We start from the raw sequence: 20,881 nt of genomic DNA, 5'->3' as shown, positions 1-20,881 counted from the left end.
TCTAACACCGTGGTGGCAGGTAACTTAGTCATTGGTTGTTCAGATGTGTATGCCTTGATGGACCCTGGTGCATCTCATTCTTTTATTGCTCCGAGAGCCGTCCAGAGGTTGGGGTTGATGATCTCTGAGTTAGAGTGTCCTCTCTAGGTCAGTGGACCCAAGTGTGATCCATCAGTGGCAGAGTCAGTCTGCCAATGTAGTCTTGTGTTTGTTGAGGGAAGATGCTTGTCCGCCGACCTGGTGGTTCTAGATTTGACAGATTTTGACGTCATTCTAGGGATGGACTGGTTATCTACCCATGGTGCTACCTTGGACTGCAGGGACAAGGTAGTCAGGTTCAGAGGTCAGGATGGGTCAGAGGTTGTCTTCAGGGGAGACAGGAGGGGTACACCTAGAGGTCTGATATCAGCTCTTCAGGCTCGTAGGTTGCTTAGGAAGGGATGTCAGGGGTATTTGGCTCATGTGAGAGAGCTTAGCAGTCAGGTTAGAGAGCCTGCCTCGGTGCCAGTGGTTAGAGAGTTTCTAGACGTCTTCCCAGACGAGCTGCCAGGTTTACCACCTGCTAGGGAGATAGAGTTCGAGATAGAACTGATGCCTGGAACCCGACCGATCTCTATTCCTCCCTACAGGATGGCTCCAACCGAGTTGAAAGAATTGAAGGAACAGTTGCAAGAGCTGGTAGAAAAGGGCTTCATCCGACCAAGCACCTCACCCTGGGGTGCACCAGTTTTGTTTGTGAGAAAGAAGGATGGATCCCTTAGGCTTTGTATCGACTACAGGCAGTTGAACAAAGTCACTACCAAGAATAAGTACCCGTTGCCTAGGATCAACGATCTATTTGACCAGCTAGCCGGAGCAGGTTGTTTCTCCAAAATAGATATGAGATCGGGGTACCATCAGCTAAGGATAAGGGAAGAGGATGTGCCGAAGACAGCCTTCAGGACCAGATATGGGCATTTTGAGTTCCTTGTAATGTCGTTCAGGTTAACCAATGCCCCTGCAGCATTCATGGATCTCATGAATAGAGTGTTTAGTCAATACCTGGATCACTTTGTTATTGTCTTCATAGATGATATCTTGGTGTATTCCAGGAATGCAAAGGAGCATGCCCATCATCTGAGGTTGGTTCTGCAGACTTTGAGAGAACATGGCTTGTATGCCAAGTTCTCTAAATGTGAGTTCTGGCTGAGGAGCATTTCGTTCTTGGGGCATGTAGTGTCAGAGAATGGGATAGAGGTGGACCCCAAGAAGATAGAAGCTGTGGCTAACTGGCCCAGACCCACTTCAGTGACAGAAATCAGGAGTTTCTTGGGTTTGGCAGGTTACTACAGGAGGTTCGTTCAGGACTTCTCGAAAATAGCAGCTCCTCTGACCAGGTTGACCAGGAAGAATCAGAAGTTTGTGTGGACCGACCAGTGCGAAGAGAGTTTTGAAGAGCTTAAGAAGAGGTTGACTTCAGCACCAGTGTTAGCTCTGCCATCTAGTGATGAGGACTTTACAGTCTTCTGTGATGCGTCCCGTGTGGGCCTGGGTTGTGTACTAATGCAGAATGAGAGGGTGATTGCTTATGCTTCTAGGCAGCTGAAGAAGCATGAGTTGAATTACCCCACACATGACCTTGAGATGGCAGCAGTAATCTTTGCACTCAAGATGTGGAGGCACTACCTCTATGGGGTAAAATGTGAGATCTTTACAGATCATAAGAGCCTGCAGTACATCCTGAGTCAAAGAGATTTGAACTTGAGACAGAGGAGATGGGTAGAGCTGCTGAGTGACTATGATTGCAAGATTCAGTATCATCCGGGTAAGGCGAATGTCGTGGCAGACGCCCTAAGCCAGAAGTCACTAGGCAGTCTATCCCACATCACGGCAGAGAGGAGACCAGTGGTGAAGGAGTTTTACAAGCTCATTGATGAAGGTCTACAGATGGAGTTGTTTGGTACAGGTGCTTTAGTGGCCCAGATGAGAGTGATACTTGTGTTTCTGGAGCAAGTGGCTCAGAAACAGCATGAGGACCCAGAGTTAGTGAAGATTGCCAGGACTGTTCAGTCAGGCAAGGACAGTGAGTTCAGATTTGACAGTAAGGGGATCCTCCACTATGGGAGTCGATTGTGTGTACCAGATGACATAGGGCTAAAAGGAGACATTATGAGAGAGGCTCATAATGCAAGATACAGCGTTCACCCCGGAGCCACCAAGATGTATCAAGATCTGAAGAAGGTTTATTGGTGGCTAGCGATGAAGAAAGAAGTGGCACAGTTTGTGTCAGCCTGCGAAGTGTGTCAGAGGGTGAAGCTGGAACATCAGAAGCCGGCTGGAATGCTTAACCCGCTACCTATTCCTGAGTGGAAATGGGAGAATATAGCTATGGACTTCGTAGTGGGGTTACCGGCGGCGTCCAACAGATTGGACTCCATATGGGTGATTGTGGACAGACTTACCAAATCTGCTCACTTCATCCCTGTCAGGAGTGGCTACTCTGTGGACAAGTTGGCGCAGGTATATGTGGATGAGATCGTCAGGCTGCATGGGGTTCCTGTTTCAATAGTGTCTGATAGAGGGCCCCAGTTCACCTCCAGGTTTTGGCGGAGTCTGCAGAATGCCATAGGTACTAGGTTGGATTTCAGTACTGCCTTCCACCCCCAGACGGACGGACAGTCCGAAAGGACCATCCAGACTATCGAGGATATGCTCAGAATGTGTGTGCTGGATTTTGGCGGTTCTTGGAGGCAGCATCTACCTTTGGTGGAGTTTGCCTACAATAACAGCCATCATGCTAGCATCGAGATGGCTCCATATGAAGCTTTATATGGAAGGAAGTGCAGGTCACCTTTTTGCTGGGAGGAAGTTGGAGAAAAGGCCTTGGCAGGGCCTGAGCTAGTAGAGATCACCAGCAGGGTGGTACCCATAATCAGAGAGAGAATCAAGGCTGCTGCAAGCAGACATAAGAGTTATGCAGACATCCGCAGACGGCAAGTAGAGTTTCAGGAGGGGGATCTGGTATTGCTCAAGGTGTCTCCAATGAAAGGAGTGGTTCGCTTTGGGAAGAAAGGTAAACTAGCCCCACGATACATCGGACCCTTTGAAATCTTGCAGAAGATTGGGAATGTGTCGTACAAGCTAGATTTGCCTGCTTCAATGGCAAGAATCCATCCGGTTTTCCATGTTTCAATGTTGAGGAAATTTGTGTCAGATCCGGGCAAGGTTCTTAGTGAGCCTGATGTGGAGATACAAGAGGATCTCACCTATGTTGAGCAGCCAGTACGGATCATAGACACCCAGATCAGGAAGCTGAGGAACAAGGAAATCCCGATGGTGAAAGTCCTATGGAACCACCACAATTTGGAAGAATGCACTTGGGAGACACGGGAGTCCATGCTCCAGCAATACCCTTATCTTTTCTAAGGTTAGTTCTTTGTGAGTTCTATGTGCTTTACATGTATGTTATGTGTATGCCATGCTATGTGCTAGTTGAGGAACATTCGGGGACGAATGTTCTTAAGGGGGGGAGAATGTAATATCCGGCTAGACTCCGGTATCGAAATTCCTACCGTCCGGTGGAATCTCGGATGTCGGAGACCTCTAGAAGGGTAAAACCATGTTTTCATGAAATGTTTTAATGTTTTTGATGATTTTAAGTAAAGAGGAAATGAGTTTTTGAATAAAAACAACCTTGGAGGAAAACTCAGGTTCGGCGGCCGAAACTCAAAGTTCGGCCGCCGAACATGCATGCATTTCGGGTGAGCCTTAGGCCTCCGAAGGCATAAGTGAGGGAAGCCCAGGTTCGGCCGCCGAACATGGCATGCATGCGGAGGCACGTTCGGCTCCCGAATGTGGCCTGGCCAGCCACTATAAAAGAGCCCCTTAGCCGAAATGGGCGAGCTTTCTCCCCATTTTCGGCCAAGGTGAGCCCTTTCGCCATTCCTCACCATCCTTGAGTTCTTTCCTTCAAATCTTTCACGATTTTCACAAGTTTTCATCTTGTTTTGAAGATTTTCAAGTTTTGAGCAAGTTTTGGAGCTTTGAGGTTCAAGAACTCAAATCTCTCCCATCTCCGAGTTTAGGTCGTCTCTCTCTCGATCTTCAAGAGGTAAGAGCCGATCTTAAGCTCATTGCATGTTTTAAGTAAGTTTTGTGTAAGATCTATGGGGTAGAATGCATGTGTAGGGTTTTATGAGTTTGTGGGTTTGTGTTGGTTTATGGATAATGTATGTTGAGTTTGTGTTATTTGATGTGTTGTAGATGGGGTTTATGATAGTTTGAAGCCCCTAGGAGCTTGTATGCTTGAGTATGTGTGTTGTAGAATAGGATTATGCATGTTTATAAGGTTTGGGAGGCATTGGAGGCAAGAGGAGCCAAGTTTCTGCCCTTTGGCAGAAACCAGGTTCGGCAGCCGAAGGAACTTTCGGCCGCCGAACATGGTTGGGGAGGCAGGCCTTTTGGCTGCCGAAGTTGCCCCCGAAAAGAGACTTTCGTCTCTGTCTGGGACTTTTGGCCGCCGAAGGTGCCGCCAAACCTGCCCTGTTCTGCCTTCCTTTGCATGTTTTTGCATGATTGTTTTGAGGTGTTTTAGGGGGTTTTGAGGGATGTTTTTAGAGTTATGTTCTAGTTGTTTGGTCCCTCATTTGAGTCCACCTGTGTAGATTCGGACCCGAGGAACCGAGGACCCCAGCAGTGAGTTAGCTGCATCAGTCCTTGTCAGAGCTAGCCAAGAGGTGAGTAGAATAAACCTTTACGATTTAAAGCAAATAAATTATAAAGTTTATAGCATGTTCATGCATCATGAATGCCATGTGATGAATTAGGTTGTTTGCATTAGAATTCACGAATATGTTGCATTGCACTTATGATGTTGATGTGGATTGGTTATTGGATGATCCGTTAGTCCTCATATGGTATGATGATGTTACGACATGATATGGTATGGAAGTCCAGGTTGTACCCATTCTACGTCCCTGGCACTATGTAAGAGAAAGTCCAGGTTGTACCCATTCTACGTCCCTGGCACATTGGTATGTTATGATATGTTATGTTAAGAGAAAGACCGGTTGTACCCATTCTACGTTCCGATACTTTGGAATGTAGAGGACTATTGGTGACAATACCATCCGAGATGTGATTTGTTGTGATGTGTTGCATTACATGATGGCATGAGATTTTAAATGTTGTTTTCTATTATTCTGCTCACTGGGCTCTTGTAGCTCACCCCTTTTCCCTAATCCCCCAGGATTGCAGGTATGGGCTAGACAGAGAAGTCAAGAAGAGTAAAGTCTTATGTTTGTAATAGTTAGAAAGTGGACATGATAAATTGTAAGATAATGTAAAGTTGAATAGTTATGTTATGTATAATGATATTGAAGATTAGAAGTTGTGCTTGACCCTATGGATGTTGTTATCCCTTTTTAAATACATGATCTTAGATGTTTTATGACATAGATGTTAGCCAACTCAACACATGTATATCGCCCATTGGGGGCATTGATGAGATCCCACAGAGGGGTCAAGTTTATGATTATAGCTATGTTCAGTGCATGCACAGGTTGAGTTTGGTGTATGATAGAATGTATGAAAGAAAAGTTTTAAATTTTTTATGTATGTTGTTGATCATGTATGGGATTAAACAGGTTTACAGGTTACATGTTAGGCTTGCTACGGGTCCCGGCGGCCTTAAGCCGACTTGGATCCTAGCGCCGGTAGCGGTCCGATTTTCGGGTCGTTACAGGGCCTCGACCTGGATTTCCATACCATATCATATCACATCATGCCATCATCATCTCACATCATGCCATCATCATCTCATATCATACGAGGACTAAAGAATCATTCAATACTCATCCACATCATCATCATATTATGCAATGCAACATATTTGTGAATTCTAATGCAAATAACCTAATTTATCTCATGGCATTCGTGATGCATGAATATGCTCAAAATCTGATTTATTTACTTTGAAACATAAAGAGTTATTCCACTCACCTCAGGCTAGCTCTGACAAGACACTGAAGCAGCTGTCTCACTGCTGGGGTCCTCGGTTCCTCGGGTCTGAACCTACACAGGTGGACTCAAATGAGGAACCAAACACACAAGAACATGACTCTAAAATACTCCTTAAAAACCCCCTAAAACACCTTAAAACAATCATAGAAATCATGCAAAGGAAGGCTGAACAGGGCACTTTCGGCGGCAGGTTCGGCGGCCGAAAGTCCCTCCAGAGCCGAAAGTCATGCATCTTCGGCGGCACTTTCGGCGGCCGAAGGTTCCTTCCAGAGACGAAACTCATGCATGTTCGGCAGCCGAAACTCCCTTCCAGAGCCGAAAGTCCACTTTCGGGGGCAGGGTTCGGCAGTCAAAGACTTGCCTCCATAGGCAGGTTTGGCGGCCGAAAGTCCGTTCGGCGGCCGAAAGTCCGTTCGGCGGCCGAAAGTCCTTTCGGCTGCCGAACCTGAGTTCTTCCAAAGGGCAGAACTCAGCCTCAACAATGCACATTTGCCTCCCAAACCATTCAACTCAAACACAACACTTCCACAACATGTATACACACATAAGCTCCTAGGGGCTTCAAACTATCCTAAACCCCAACTACAACACATCAAACATACATAACAACCACATTCACTACAAAAAAACAGACTATCATCGACGGATTTCCGACGGACTCAAATCCGTCGCTTAAAATCATGTCGCTAATTTTTTCCGACGGATCGGGCTTCCGTCGGAAATATTAGCGACGGATTTCCGACGGATCTTACCTCCGTCGGAAAAATTTGCGACCGATTTTCCGACGGATAATTCCGTCGAAAAATTTTAGCGACGAGTTTTTTCGTCGCTAAATCCGTCGGAATATCTAAATTCATCCTATAACAATCCGTCGCTAATCTGTCAGAAATAATTAGCGACGGAAATGTTCCGTCGGAAATATTAAGACATTTTAATAAATATTCTCACAAATCCATCGCTAGTCTATTAAAATTCGATCACAAAAAAAAAATTCCTGCTTTTATTTAGATATTCCCTATATAATAAAATAATTTATAATTAAGAATCATATTGAATATAAATCAAATATCATTCATAAAAACTATAATTAACGTTCATAATACTTAACAATATTCATAAAATTTAAAATAAATCAATAATATTTAACAATATTCATAAAATTTAAAATAAATTCATAATGTTCATAAAATTTAAAATAAATCCATAATACTTAACAATATTCATAAAATTTAAAACTAATCTATGAATTTGTTGAACCATCTGAATCTGCAGTTGTGTTATGCGGTGAAGATCTATTTTTGTTCTTCAATGATTTCATCTTATCTTTTATTTGTTTTTCTATCTGCACTCGCATTTGCTCTTGCATTTGCTCCATGTCTTGTTTCATTTTGATCCGGTTTTGCTCTAATATTTGTTCAACCTCCTCTAAAGAAAACATAGTTTGAGAAGGTCCTCCAGGATGAGCTGATGTGCATGAGAAAGATGTAGTTGGAGTTCCTGATTTTGCAATATCAGAGGATCCAAAACCATAAACTCTTCCTTTGCTAGTCCAGAAATTTCAATCCACTTATTCAAATTAAAAGCAGACTGATTCTCACAATTGTCATTCACATTTTCAGCAATTGCACTCAAATAAGCTCCCTAAGTAAAAAAAGAAAACATAATAAACATTTCATGAACCATATACAACTAATGATAACATAACAATTAGATAAATAATGTGATAACATTAAATAAGCAAAAAATAACTTACATCAACTCGTCGTGATTTTCCATCAATGTAAACACCTTGACTCCCCTTTTTTGTGTGAGTTGCACGAAATAGTTCAAGTTGAGTTGGTTGTCTACCCAACTTCTTTGCCTACAAAAAAGAAATAATCACACAACACAAGATGCACGAATAATTTCTAGCCATCTATATAAAAATAGAATTGTATAAATAAAAGTAAGAAATAAAAGAGTTATACCAATCTATTCTCATGAACCTCCAATTTTATTGAACCACCAGAGTGTTTCGTAATAGTCCCATCTTTTTCTACGTTTCTATTTGCTTTACCAGCTTCTGATTTCTTTCTCCACTCTGGTGTACTCCAATATGCAACAAGTTCATTCCATATCTCTGCCTCTATCCAATCTGGTCCTAAATTGTATAGATAAGCAACATCTGCCTTCTTGTGCTTGCGCAACAATTTGCTCCTAACTCTATTAAGAATGTCTCGTAGTCTTTCTTTACCTACCTTTTCCCAAGCAATTTGAACCATACATTCTTCACTCTCATCCCATGCATATCGACTCTACAAATAACAATCAGTGTTATGTAAATTTAAAAAACTTAAAATGCATATTATAAATTTTAGAATATAAGTTGTATTTACCCGAAAAAGTCCGAAGAGCTCGTCTTTTGTCTTTAAAGGTATTTCTGACTAAGTTTTCCATGGAGCAGCATAGCGCATCTTAATGTCATTAATGATTGATCTAGTAACTGTGGAATCTAAAAAACTGCAATATTTTTTATATATAATGAGTAGTTGTAAGTAATAATACATATTGAATCAATAGCAAAAAGTTGTATATGACTTACACAGTTCCTTTCAATCTAATCAATTGTCGATCAGACGGGTTTGATGGGATAGGATGTCCCAAATTCGGACCTAGTTCGAACTGATGATGATGAGGATGCGTTTGCTTGGCCCCCTAATGCTTGTGGAGTGTGCTCTAGTATTTCCTCCTGCACCTGTACTACTTCATCTATTTCATTCATAGACAGATGCTGGCTATGTCATCTACCTCTGGATGATACTGCTCTTCGAGGCATCTGAAAAAATAATTGTCCATAAGTAACATATCAAAGTAGAGTTGAAAGGAAGGCATGTAAAGCAAACCCACAAATACTATTTTAATTCATGTCTTTAATTAACTAACTACTTTTAAATATTATTATTTTTTAAAAAAAGTTAAATTAATAGATTAGTTTGTTAATCCATTCATTAATATACTAATCAAATCAAATTAATTTCTGAAAATTATGTTTTTATTCTTTTTTCTCTAATTCCTTAATCACAAGAGTCTTTGCTAAATCCAATATTGCTTTATTAGAAAAAAAGGAAAAGAAATGCAGTTTAAATGATGACACAATTAGATAAAACAAATTATTATTTGATTTATTGGCCCACAATTATTATTTGATCTCTTTTCTCAATTAAAATTATATATATTTTAAATAAGAAATTAAACCCACATTAATTACAACAGCAGCCAGCATGCTGCTGCTGTGCAGCAAGCTGCTGCGCGCAGCAAGCAGCTGCTGCCCAGCAGCAAGCTGCTGCTGGCCAGCAGCAGTAAGCATGCTACGCAGCAGCAGCTGCTGCTGCTGTGCTTGCTGCCCACAATTATATTTTTTTGAAATATAATTAGTAAAACTAAAAATATATTTTGATTAATACAAATTTATAACTAAATGAATAATATTTTCACTATATCATAACATATTCAAAAACTAAAACTCAAAATTTCAATAATATAATAAAAAGAAACTAAAAATCAAAGTAGACACTTACTTGATAGGCAGTGGCGAAAGTGGCGGCAGTGGCGAGCGGCAACGCTATGGTGGCGAGAGGAGCGTCTAGCAGTGGCGAGCGTCTAGCAGCGGCAACAGTGATGGGATCAACGGCGGCAGCGGCGGCGATTGCGGCAAGGAGAAAGATGTGGCATCCAGGAGAGGAGAGGAGAGGAGAGGAAGTGGGCGGCTAAAATTAGAAGTGAGGATGAAAGAGATGATTAGGGTTTTTTTTTTTATATTATTTGCATTTTTTGACGGATTAGCGACGGAATTTATTCCGTCGCTAATATTTTTATAATCCGTCTCTAATCCGTCAGAAATCTGTCAGAAATACCAAAATAAAATATTCGTCGCTGATCTGTCGCTAATTTCGTCGCTGATAGTCCGTTTTTTTGTAGTGATTGCTCAAAAACTCAACATAAACCTATAAACTCAATAATAACCTAAACATGCATTTCTACCCCCATAAACTTTCATAAAACTCGTTTAAAACATAAAATGAGCTAAGGATCTACTCTTACCTCTTGAAGAACGAGAGGAGAGGCGATCTAACTCGGAGATTGGGGAGATCTAGCTCCTTGGGTCTCCAAGCTCCAAAACTTGCTCAAAGCTCACAAATCTTCAAAAAACCAAGCAACCACTTGTTAAAACTTGAAAGGTTGGAGGAAAATCGTCAAAAACAACCATGAGAGAGCATGGACTCACCGTTGGCCGAAAATGGGGAGAAAACTCGCCCGTTTCGGCCATGGAGCCCTTATATAGGGGCTGGCCAGACCACCTTCGGCAGCCTAAAGTGCCTCCAAAACTCATGCAAGTTCGGCGGCCGAACATGGGGTTCGGCGGCCGAACATGAGCCACTTTCGGAAGCCTAACCTGCCCCCCTAAACTATCCCACGTTCGGCGGCCGAACCTGGAAATGCCTCTATGGTCTTTTTCATTCAAATTTCAATTTCTTTCTTACTTAAAATCATAAAACACATTAAAATATTTTATGAAAACATGATTTTACCCTTCTAGAAGTCTCCGACATCCGAGATCCCACCGGACGGTAGGAATTCCGATACCGGAGTCTAGCCGGGTATTACATAAAAAATTTGATTCTGTAATTTTAAAATATGGTTTTTAGCATAATAGTGCAGATAAATGTATTTATTTTAAGTTTACAGATGATTTTGGAGTTATTATATATATTTATGTAGATGATATGTTAATTATTGAAACTAACATGTTAGATGTAATTGATATAAAGAAGTATCTTGTCTCACAGTTTAAGATGAAATATCTAAATGAGATAAATACAATCTTATATATCAAAGTGGAGAAATACAATGGGGGTTTTGCTCTTTGTCAGTCTCATTATATTGAGAAAATACTAAATAAATTTAAATACTTGAATATAAAAGAAGCAAATACTCCATATGATGTATCATGCAAAGTAACTATAAATATTGGCAGGACAGTAACTCAACTTGAATATGCAAGTACTATAGGCAATTTAATATATGCTATGCATTATACTAGACCTGATATTGCTTTTGCAGTGTGTAAATTATCAAGATATACTAGTAATCTTAGTATAGAATGTCGAAAAGCAATTGCAAGAGTATTTGGTTACTTAAAGAAAATTATGAATTACAGATTATTTTATAATAAATTTTCTATTGTCTTAGAATGTTATACTAATGCTAGTTGGATGACTAGTGTTGATGAGAATAAATCTACCTCGGGATGGGTTTTTACTCTAGGAGGTGGCGTTGTTTCTTGAGCATCAAAGAAACATACATGTATAACACATTCTACTATGAAATCTCAGATCATAGCTTTTGGTGCAGCATGTAAGGAAGCAAAATGACTGGAAAATTTATTATTGGATATAAAGTTGTGGCCACAATTGACGACAACTATTTCCTTACACTGTGATAGTCAAGCAACCATGTCTAGAGCATATGGTAAAGTATATAATGGTAAATCTAGACATATAAACTTGAGACATGAATATATAAGTCAATTAATTGCTGATGAAATAATAACAATTGTTTATGTTATTGAGAGATTTAATATAATAAAAAGTACATCTGCAAGTTTAAGATTAAAACTTGTTAATTAGACTTACTAATACTGGCAACCCAACTTTCTTTAGCAAACTACTGAAACAAAGTTTAAAGGGTAATAACAAATCATTAATAAGGAAGCTAGATGTTAAATTTGTAATCATTAAATGATACGTAAAGTTAAATACTAGCTTATAAAGGAGGATGAGTAATGACACTCTTAATAAAGTAATATTTTATTTAAATAAGGGTTTTACTTGTATAAACATGAGAAGTGGTATACTTCAACAGTTTTAATTGTAAATGTTCATAAATTTAAGAAGCAGCACAAATCCATGTTAGTGTTAGTTTATTTAGTGAAATTCTAAATTGAAGAAAATGCTTTTCACTTGTATATTATTTTCGGTTTTAAAATGTGAATCAAGGTTTAAATTTATAAATCATAGTAAGTTATATTATAAATAAAAAACTTGGCATTTGCTAATTGAGACAGAAATTACTCTTTTATGCATTTGCTAATTGAGACAGAAATTACTCTTTTATATTCTCCCTTAAACTTTAATCTGAATTTTTTTTTGAAAAATCACATAATTGCTATCTGCAATTTGTTTTCCAATACATACAGTGGGACAATTAACTCCCGAAAAAAAAAAGTTTTTCTTTAGAACTGTCAGTGGTGTAGATTGCACATACTTTTTTCTTTGGCTTCTTTGAATCCACAAATATGAGGCTTAGGTTAAGCTTCTAGAGATGTCATCACAAGCACACCCAGATTTCAGATCTGGTAAAGAAATTAAACCCTCTTATAAGCATAAAACCTGCAAAATCAGCCTGAAACATGTATACAAAAAATATTATATGCAGAAAACTGAAGGATCTATAAAATAATATCAATGTTGCGACAAGTAACAAGTCTAGTTGGAGAATATAGGCACCAGGCAATCGAATGATAAATGTGGGACAATTTTATTGGAAAAAATAGCCAACGCATTTAGCTTAGAATCAAAACCTGTCCTCTTTTGCATTGGAAAATTTTTATGTGCTTCTGAAAATGGGGGAAAATAAAAGAAACATGACCATATCACCACTTTATGAACGCCATGAATAATCAATTAGTCTGCATAAATAATATTGGGAGTTTTAGCTTTCACTTCTTGCAAAAAAAGTGGAAAACAACACATGCTCAAACACACAAATATACGAGTAATAAAGGTAAAAAGGGGCAAACTTCAAGCCATTATTGGTACCATGAGTGTCTTTCTCTCCATTCCCCATGTAAAGTAAGCAGTGTTTCAATCCAATCACCATGTGATATATTTAACTTTCAATTACTCAGAATTTTCTAGGATTGCAAATTTTGATATTTTCGCAGTAGTTCGTATTTAGACAGGAAAATAAATTTGTGGAAAAAAAAAATGAAATTTTAGGTTCCACCGAGATTTGAACTCGGGTTACTGGATTCAGAGTCCAATGTCCTGACCACTAGACCATGGAACCTTGTTGGATATATATAGGACGTCAATTTTATATAATTGTAGATTCAACTCACATTATAGTGCCTGAGGTTTGGCTAAAACTGTAACTTAGTCCCTAAATTTTTTAGTGAGTAATAATTTAACCTCCAAAATCTTATTTTGTTATAAAATGGCCATTTTGTTTAAATTCATTGATAGTTTATAATAGTTTAATTATAATTTTAATAATTGTAACTATTTAATTTCTTAAGTTTGGATATATGTGTTAGTATTTAAATAAACAATATCATCCTTTAACGGATACATTTATCATTAAATTAAATATTTTTATTAAAATTGTACTTCCATTGGAGTAAGACAGTGTACTTGAGCTTACAGACAGTGAAATATGTATTATTTTATTTTTTTTAATTTATTCTACAATTATTATTAAAAAATCAAATAAAATCATTATTCTTAATCAAATAAAATCATTATTTTGAAGATTTAAGAGTACAAATTATACTCTCCTCAATTTATTTGATCGATTTAAGAGTATAAATTATTCCCCTCAATTTATTTAGTCTTACTTGAATCGATTCAACATCTTGAAATATTAAATCTACATGGAGTCGTCATCATAAAGGTGATTTGTTGCCCACACACTTCAGCCAAGGAAACATTTCAATTTTTATAGTATACCATTTGATAGGAAAAGAATTTGTAGTAAAGACAAGATTCACTTTTAACTGGTTTCAATCTGAAAAATAGAGGCGGTTTCAGCATACAGCTATAATACAACTAATACCAAATGAATCCTACATGCTCCTGCTCACTATCAGCAGCTTTTTGTTTCAGCATCATGTTAACTTCCGTTCTAGCCATAAACGAAATGCCCAGAAATGATCAATTTGAAAGTAACTATGCGTGGTATTTCTTTTTTACCTTATTTATTGTAACCACTTACAGAAGCAGCAAAAAGAATTGGAGGGGTTTAGGGCAAAAACAACAGACAAGTATTCCTATAACGTGCTATTTAAAATCAAAATCCAAAGTAAAGAAGTACTCAGACAAAGAAAACAAACAGTAAACAAGCTCAGGAAGATGTTCTCCACTGCATCTCAATTTGAATCCGACCATTCTTTGAGTCTATAAGATGGTACTTCTCATTGATCCTTTTGTTGCTAACAACATCCGCAAGACTAATGTCCACATAACCCAGAGATTCCTGATCAAACAACAGGGAAACATGGAACCATGCCTGTTATCTAATTCATCCAGAAGCTGTAGATAATTAAACTAAAACTCCAAGAATCTCGGAGCTTCTGAAATTCTAAGCAGCAAGGCACAAAGAATTAAAGTTTAATCAACCCATGACATGATAGATTTCTGTTCTCTTAAGTAATTCGACCTGATGAGAAAAATTAAAATTCCATAGAAGTTGAAAAGCATCATTTTCTTCTTTAGGTTCAATCATAAAATGTACATGGTGCTGCTTCAGCATCTCATAATCCCAATTGAAGTGGAAATAATTACTTTAGTAGCATTTTCTCCCAATACTTTGAAGAAAATAAAAGGAAATTTTGCAACCCATACCTTAGGATGTAACAAGCCCATCCTCTTTGAAGTGCTGACAACTTCCACGTGTAGTCTATCATTAGTGGGAGGCTCATCCAACATAAACTGGAACTCCTCCTCCCATCTGGGATCTCGGTTCTTCTTTATATGCTGTACCAATGGAAAACAGAATTATTAACCATAAAGATCTTATTGCATTGCATAAACCAGTTTCATATTTATAAATTCAACAGCAGACATAATCAACAATAAAAAAATAAATACATAAAATGAAATGAACTTAGAATTTATCTACTTAATGCTATTGAAAAATCCATTAAATCTATTAAAAGAAACAGCCACCAATTATTTCACAGCACCAGCCATGCATATTGCTAAGTTGAGGTAATTACCACACGCACGCAGAGGCCAAACTAAAAGCAAAGTCTCATAGTATCATTTCAACACAGTCCATCCAAAAATTTCAGTCACAATGTATCACATGTATACACACTAAGACAATTATAAAGCTAATTATACTGTATTTAGAAATGCTAAAGCTAATACCAATATTGTATCAACAAAAGGAATACCTTAGTTTTCCTCTCCTCCCCTCTAAAAATGAGCCGTGCATGAGGATTAGTATGATGCTTTCCTTCCACATCCTGAGCCTCATGAACAATCACTACAAGCAGACCTCCACCAGCTGGGGTTCCATCAGGAGCCTTCTGCACTGTATTTGATGACTCTTCAAAACCACTAGGCATCTCCTCCTCTTTGAATGGTTTATATGTTAACTCAACCTCTAGCTGCCCACGTGACTTCTCATTTTGAGAATCATTCATATCCATATTTTTAAGTAGGTCAAGAGTCATAAATTTTGGCTCCTCAGGGGGGAGTTCTTTTAGAGGAACTACTTTCATACCCATCTTATCATGTTTGCCAACCTAAGAAAAAAAAAAAACAATTTGAGATGAACAAATATGTAGCAGAAGATGGTGACGTCCAATAAGCACATAGAAATCTTATACCTGCTCCCAATCATAAACATGGAACTCTACAGCCTGGGTCTCTGGATCTTTAACAACCAAATTGAATTCCTCATTCCATTCAGGGTTCAAGTTCTTGTGTTTTACAGTTGTCTTCTTCGATGGAAGCTTATCCTCGGTCAACTTTATTTTGACATAAGGATCTGATGCACCCAGCAGATCCTTTTTCTTCAGCTTCAGTGCCCTCAGCACTTTCACGCTGAGAATTCCCACAGGCTTCTTCAAGGCTCTGCATTTTCCAATTAATTTAGAGAACAAAAAAAAAAAAAAATCAAACATCTTGGCAAAAAAATTGTCGCAATCGAGAACTAGTCTTAAATTGCCACCGCCAATATAAATTTTCAGAACAGTTAATAAACAACATACTTTGTAGGATCCATTATCTGTACTTCTAGGGTTTTCGGCCACAGATACATGTTGGCAACCTGATCTTTGATAATCTCCTGCAAGAAAAGAAAAATATCTATACTGTTAAAAATCATAAATCTCAACAACCAAACTTGCAACCTAATTGTTCAGATTCTATAATGACTTGACAAAACAGTTGACACCAACTTTGTTATTTGGCAAATAAATCTATTAAAGGGAGACATGCATAGTATCACCAGGAGTGATACAACTCATTTAAGCTCAATTGCTTTTGTCCCCCATTGGACAACTACGAAGTTCATGAACTTTTCTGACAACATATAGCATCAGCCATCAAACCTTAATTCATTTATGCAAATGAAAATGGTATCAGAGAGTAAACATTTTAACATGCAAAGTTACTATCAGGTAAGAACCATGAAATAAAAGACAAATGCTTTTACATTAAAATTTCCCCATGCTTGTTCCAACAACAACTTGTAAGAAACGTATTCTATTTTTCTGAATCCGATAAGCAAGTGAAATTACATCAATCAATAAAGAAAAATTAGAGAGACAGAGAAGCTGCATTTCCCTAGAGCTATGGAAACTTCTCAGGAAAATTATTAATATTAAATGCTGAGAAGAGGTACCAATAATCTGTATAATGCTACAAGGTAGCATATCCAAATTGATCAGCAAAAAAATCTGGCCTTAAGAGGCAATGTAATTGATTTTAAAAAACTTAATCTGCCAACTAGCTGAATGGACAAAGCAACAAAAGAAGGTATATAGACACCGTACCTGGATAACTCTGTAGAGGCCAGGTATTGACATGAGATCAGCTCCAACAAGCTTTAGTCCAAAGTCAACATGTGGCTGCAGAAACAGAAACAAATAAATGGAAAGGAAAGGGATTATATTAAAAGCACTAGCATACATATGTTCTCCAAGTTATGGTATAAGAACCAAAATGAAACAGTTCTAAGTTAAAAGATTTCTCATAAATAACATCCTTCAATTTCAATAAAGATAATTAGGCACCAAAAAGATGAGTATAAAGCAGAGCAATGATTAAGGACACATTAACACATTAAATGAAGTATGTTCAGAAGCAACAAAGTCCCAACCCCCCCCCCCCCCCATATCTAATAACTTGGATGCTACTTTGGCAAGAAAAACTTGACATAACCAGTTTTTGTCAATGCTCTCATTGCCCATAGTCTATCAAATATATTTCACCTAGAGTCAAGCAATGACTCAGTGAAAGGATAGAGGTAGGATGAGCAAGTCCCAAAGTATAATTCTGACATCTTACGCGAACTACATGAGATACTGTTAATTATCTAAGAAGATCACTGATGCAAAGGATTAAACAGGGATTGGATTAATCTGTTTCTACAGGATTCAGCAGCAGGGACTACACAGATGTAATTTTGTAAGTTCCGAATTATGCGTCATAAGAGTTATGTTTGTTTTTACTTATACTAATAGTCCTAGTTAACACAGGACTCAAGTAAAGGAGTCTTTGCTTAGAACGTCCAAATGCAACAGGAGCCCAAGTGTTTAGGATTTCTTCTGATCAATAAAAAAACCATACCTGTAAAGCATTATTTCAATTTTCAGCAGCAACTTGTGCTTTTTGTTTGTAAGTTGCATGATGTGACTTTTAACCCTAGACGGTGATACTTTCTTGATAGGAACAAGTTCTATATCCTGCTAGCATTAGGATAGTAGTTTCGGTCATTTAATAGCTAAACTTGAATATTCATGGGGTGAGAAAATATTAATACTGCAACAGGGAATAAAGCAAACATTTTCAGGCCTTAATTTCCTCCAAATATGCCCATGCCCATCAAACGAATTTTTGACAGAAACATAAGTGGCACATGTGTGCCCGACAAAGGTAAGTCCAAGTATCAATGTTGCAGATGTTTTTATTTTCCTGAAGTATCAGGGGTAAAAGGAACAAATAGAATGACCAACCTTCTCCATAAGAGACACATAGATTTTGGCAAAACAAGGAAAACTAGGAACCAAAGGCTTCAGAGTTATACGTGGTAAAGCAAAAACTTGCAAATCCAGCACCTGAAATTATTCAAACAGCACACAATAAGAAAACCAGAGTTCTCAAAAATAAGTCAAAAGAACCGCAATTTCCTTCCAAAGAGAAGACTGCAACAACCTGAGCAGTTACTTTCAACCCAAAAGCTTTAACAGCAACAGTGACATTAGGATTTCCAGCCCATTTGAAGCATGGTTCCATTATCAGCTCCTTTTCATCAGTGACATAAACTTTCATTCCTGAAAAGAACAACTTGTGGAAAAGATGAATAGAACATCGAAATGAAAGCATTAATCATATGTCATAAATAACAAAAATGCATCCAAGGACAATAGCTGGAAAGTGAATTATTCTAGATAACCAGTGCACTATCCTCAAGGCACACCTAACCATTTATGCTATGCGTTGAAATAGAAAGGAATGTGGGGATAAATTTGGGAAATAAAAATTAGATAAGAAGGGAAGGGAAGGGAAATCGAAATTTTTGTGTGTGAGATAGGAGAAGATAACTGCAGAGACCATGTACACCGCATAGCATTTAACTTAATTTCTAACAGGCTAATAAAAAGGAAGGAACAAAAAAAAGTTGTCATCCCCTCCAAAAGGTGAAATTGTTTATACCTCAAAAATTGGGGAAAAATGAAAGAAATTTCACCTTGTATGACGAAACAAAGGGTAAAGGTTGCTCATCTTTGCTTTTCTCTCCTAGAAAAATTTGAAAGCCAAATAAAGATGGCCGAGGTAATTCCATCATTTCTCCTCCCTTTCACATTATTAAACTTCTAGCCATGCATAGTATCAAGTAACAAATGATTATAAAACGTTGCTAGCATCAAGTTACAAACGATTATAAAACATTGCAATTGTGATGTAATATCTGATATATAATGTGAATGCCTATAAAGTTCACACTTCTAACTATGAAATATCCCCACCCCCCACAGGGCTTAAGATGCCATTTTAAACAACGATCTACATTTCCGTATTCACCAACACAATAAAAGAAAGCAAAATGAAATAAGGATAAGTCAGCTCTACTGACCTGTGAAAGTTGGTGGTAGGGATCCTAGCGTAAGTGTTTCAAATTCAACTGAATCAATTTTATATTTGGGGATCTGCTCAGCAATAATGGGTGCTGCAATATTCTTTACAGTCTTACAAATGGCCTTTGTATTAAAGAAAAGGTAGAAAGAAAAAAAGTCAGCACAGACAATAGAGAAAAAGCAACTATTAATTTAAAAGGAAAAAAATCAGAATTTAAAAATGAAAAACTTCAAACCTTGTCCAGGTAAGGCCACATATACTCAAGAAACTTGTTAAGCCAGTCAATCTGTAGAAAATCAAAGGCAACACTAGTAAAGTTATCCAAATAAAATGCAGCACGTAGTTGTGTTGTGAAATTTCATAGCATAGGAGGAATGCTAGATATATTAACTACTCACACGATCATAATCTGGATTTTTCACCCACAGGGGTATCTCTGGAAGCATGCGTTGCAAAGTTTCTGAGTCTTGCTCAACCAATGGACGAATCTCAGGATCCTAACCAATAAAAAGGCAAACATATATGACTCTGATAAGCTTACATCTAGATATCAAAAACTTTGAATTATAGCCTGTCAGATTTAAAATGAAGCCTAATACGCCAAGTAATTTATGGGAACCTATTAAATCTGGATTATAGAGAGACCTACATGTATGTGAATATAATCTCCGTAATTTGCACTACAATTAAGCAGTTATTTACTTTTTATTTTTTGGGTTGGAAGGTTAGCCCTAAATTAACATGATTACCACAATGAACAGCTTAACTAGATTATGCATTTTTTTTCCAAATAACTTTTGCTTTGACCCAAACTAGCCCTAAAACCAAAAACATGGCAAACTTTCAAAAACTAACTCCAACTACTGAAGAAACAACTTCCACTCGCGTATGCACCATTACGCTGTAGTCGTGTATAACAATATAAATCTAATATGAATATTACGCAACAATTGCAATTATGATTAGCATTTCCTTCATATCATTTCTAAGCAACCAAATATAAAATGAGGAACACAAGCAATCCATAGAAACAAATAAGAAAAATGAAGAACAAAACAATTGAATGCAAGAAACATAAAGATAAAAAATTTTGCCTTAACGTCGCTGGGTTGGAAATATATGAAAAGGTAGTATCCGATCATAAGACCCATTGAAATTCCAACTCCAAATCCACAGAAACCGAAAATTGTACTGAAAAACCCCATCTCTTAATCCTCAACGTTTGCCGGCAACCAAACAAATGCCCAATTCCCAAATTCTCGATCTCTTTCTCTATCTCTTGTTCAATCACAGAACGTGGAAGGAATTAATGACAAAATCTCCTCGATTTCTCAGATGAAACGCTTAGTACCGGAGAAGGAAAATGACTGATTTGTCCTTCCTGGATCTGTGTCGCAATCACGTTACCCATAACACATCACGAAGAAGCATTAGAAAGACAAATGGACAACCTGAAAACGAAACGACGCTCATTCCGTGCCCTGCTACAGCGTATTTAATTTTTTTCTCTCTTTTTAATCCAAACACGCTATTCTTTGTTTCTCTTTTTCAGGCGCTCGCTACTGGGCCCATTAAAATGAGAGAAAATACCTTATGTGGCAGGTGTGCCCATAAGATACACGTGGCGATCATGCCGCATATTGAGTTAATTTTTTGCATTTTTTAATTTGTTTAGAGATTCATCTTATACCATAAAATCTCTCACTCTTGATAAATAGACAATCAGGATTAACTTTCTTATCGTGGCAATGGAT

At 37.8% G+C, this 20,881-nt stretch overlaps 1 protein-coding gene, 1 long non-coding RNA gene and 1 other non-coding gene across 4 annotated transcripts; all 3 read right to left on the bottom strand.

Moving 5' to 3' along the window:
• Positions 1-7,329: 7,329 nt before the first annotated feature.
• On the bottom strand, positions 7,330-8,128 carry LOC110614063. 2 transcript variants are annotated; one of them, XR_002487709.2, is made up of 4 exons: positions 7,968-8,128; positions 7,754-7,861; positions 7,599-7,641; positions 7,330-7,497 (listed from the first exon to the last, which is right to left on the bottom strand). It is a non-coding gene; the product is annotated as an uncharacterized LOC110614063 (long non-coding RNA). The 2 variants fall into 2 exon arrangements; XR_002487710.2 differs by lacking the exon at positions 7,599-7,641 and having other exon boundaries at positions 7,333-7,497.
• A 4,907-nt stretch (positions 8,129-13,035) lies between these two features.
• On the bottom strand, positions 13,036-13,107 carry TRNAQ-CUG. The gene has a single exon. It is a non-coding gene; the product is annotated as a tRNA-Gln (tRNA).
• Positions 13,108-13,974: 867 nt separating this feature from the next.
• Positions 13,975-20,656, bottom strand: LOC110613761 (synaptotagmin-1). The gene is made up of 12 exons (XM_021755057.2): positions 20,222-20,656; positions 19,526-19,624; positions 19,363-19,413; positions 19,126-19,249; positions 18,204-18,322; positions 18,005-18,106; positions 16,823-16,897; positions 16,037-16,113; positions 15,653-15,899; positions 15,215-15,568; positions 14,661-14,792; positions 13,975-14,292 (listed from the first exon to the last, which is right to left on the bottom strand). Exons 1-12 carry the CDS (start codon positions 20,330-20,332, stop codon positions 14,161-14,163), a joined length of 1,623 nt encoding a protein of 540 aa, XP_021610749.1. The 5' UTR covers positions 20,333-20,656; the 3' UTR covers positions 13,975-14,160.
• Positions 20,657-20,881: the final 225 nt, after the last annotated feature.

Source organism: Manihot esculenta, chromosome 4, assembly GCF_001659605.2.
Source record: "Manihot esculenta cultivar AM560-2 chromosome 4, M.esculenta_v8, whole genome shotgun sequence".
NCBI lineage: Eukaryota > Viridiplantae > Streptophyta > Magnoliopsida > Malpighiales > Euphorbiaceae > Manihot > Manihot esculenta.
Note: the sequence above shows the minus strand (reverse complement) of the source record. Positions and strands in the feature narration are given on the sequence as shown.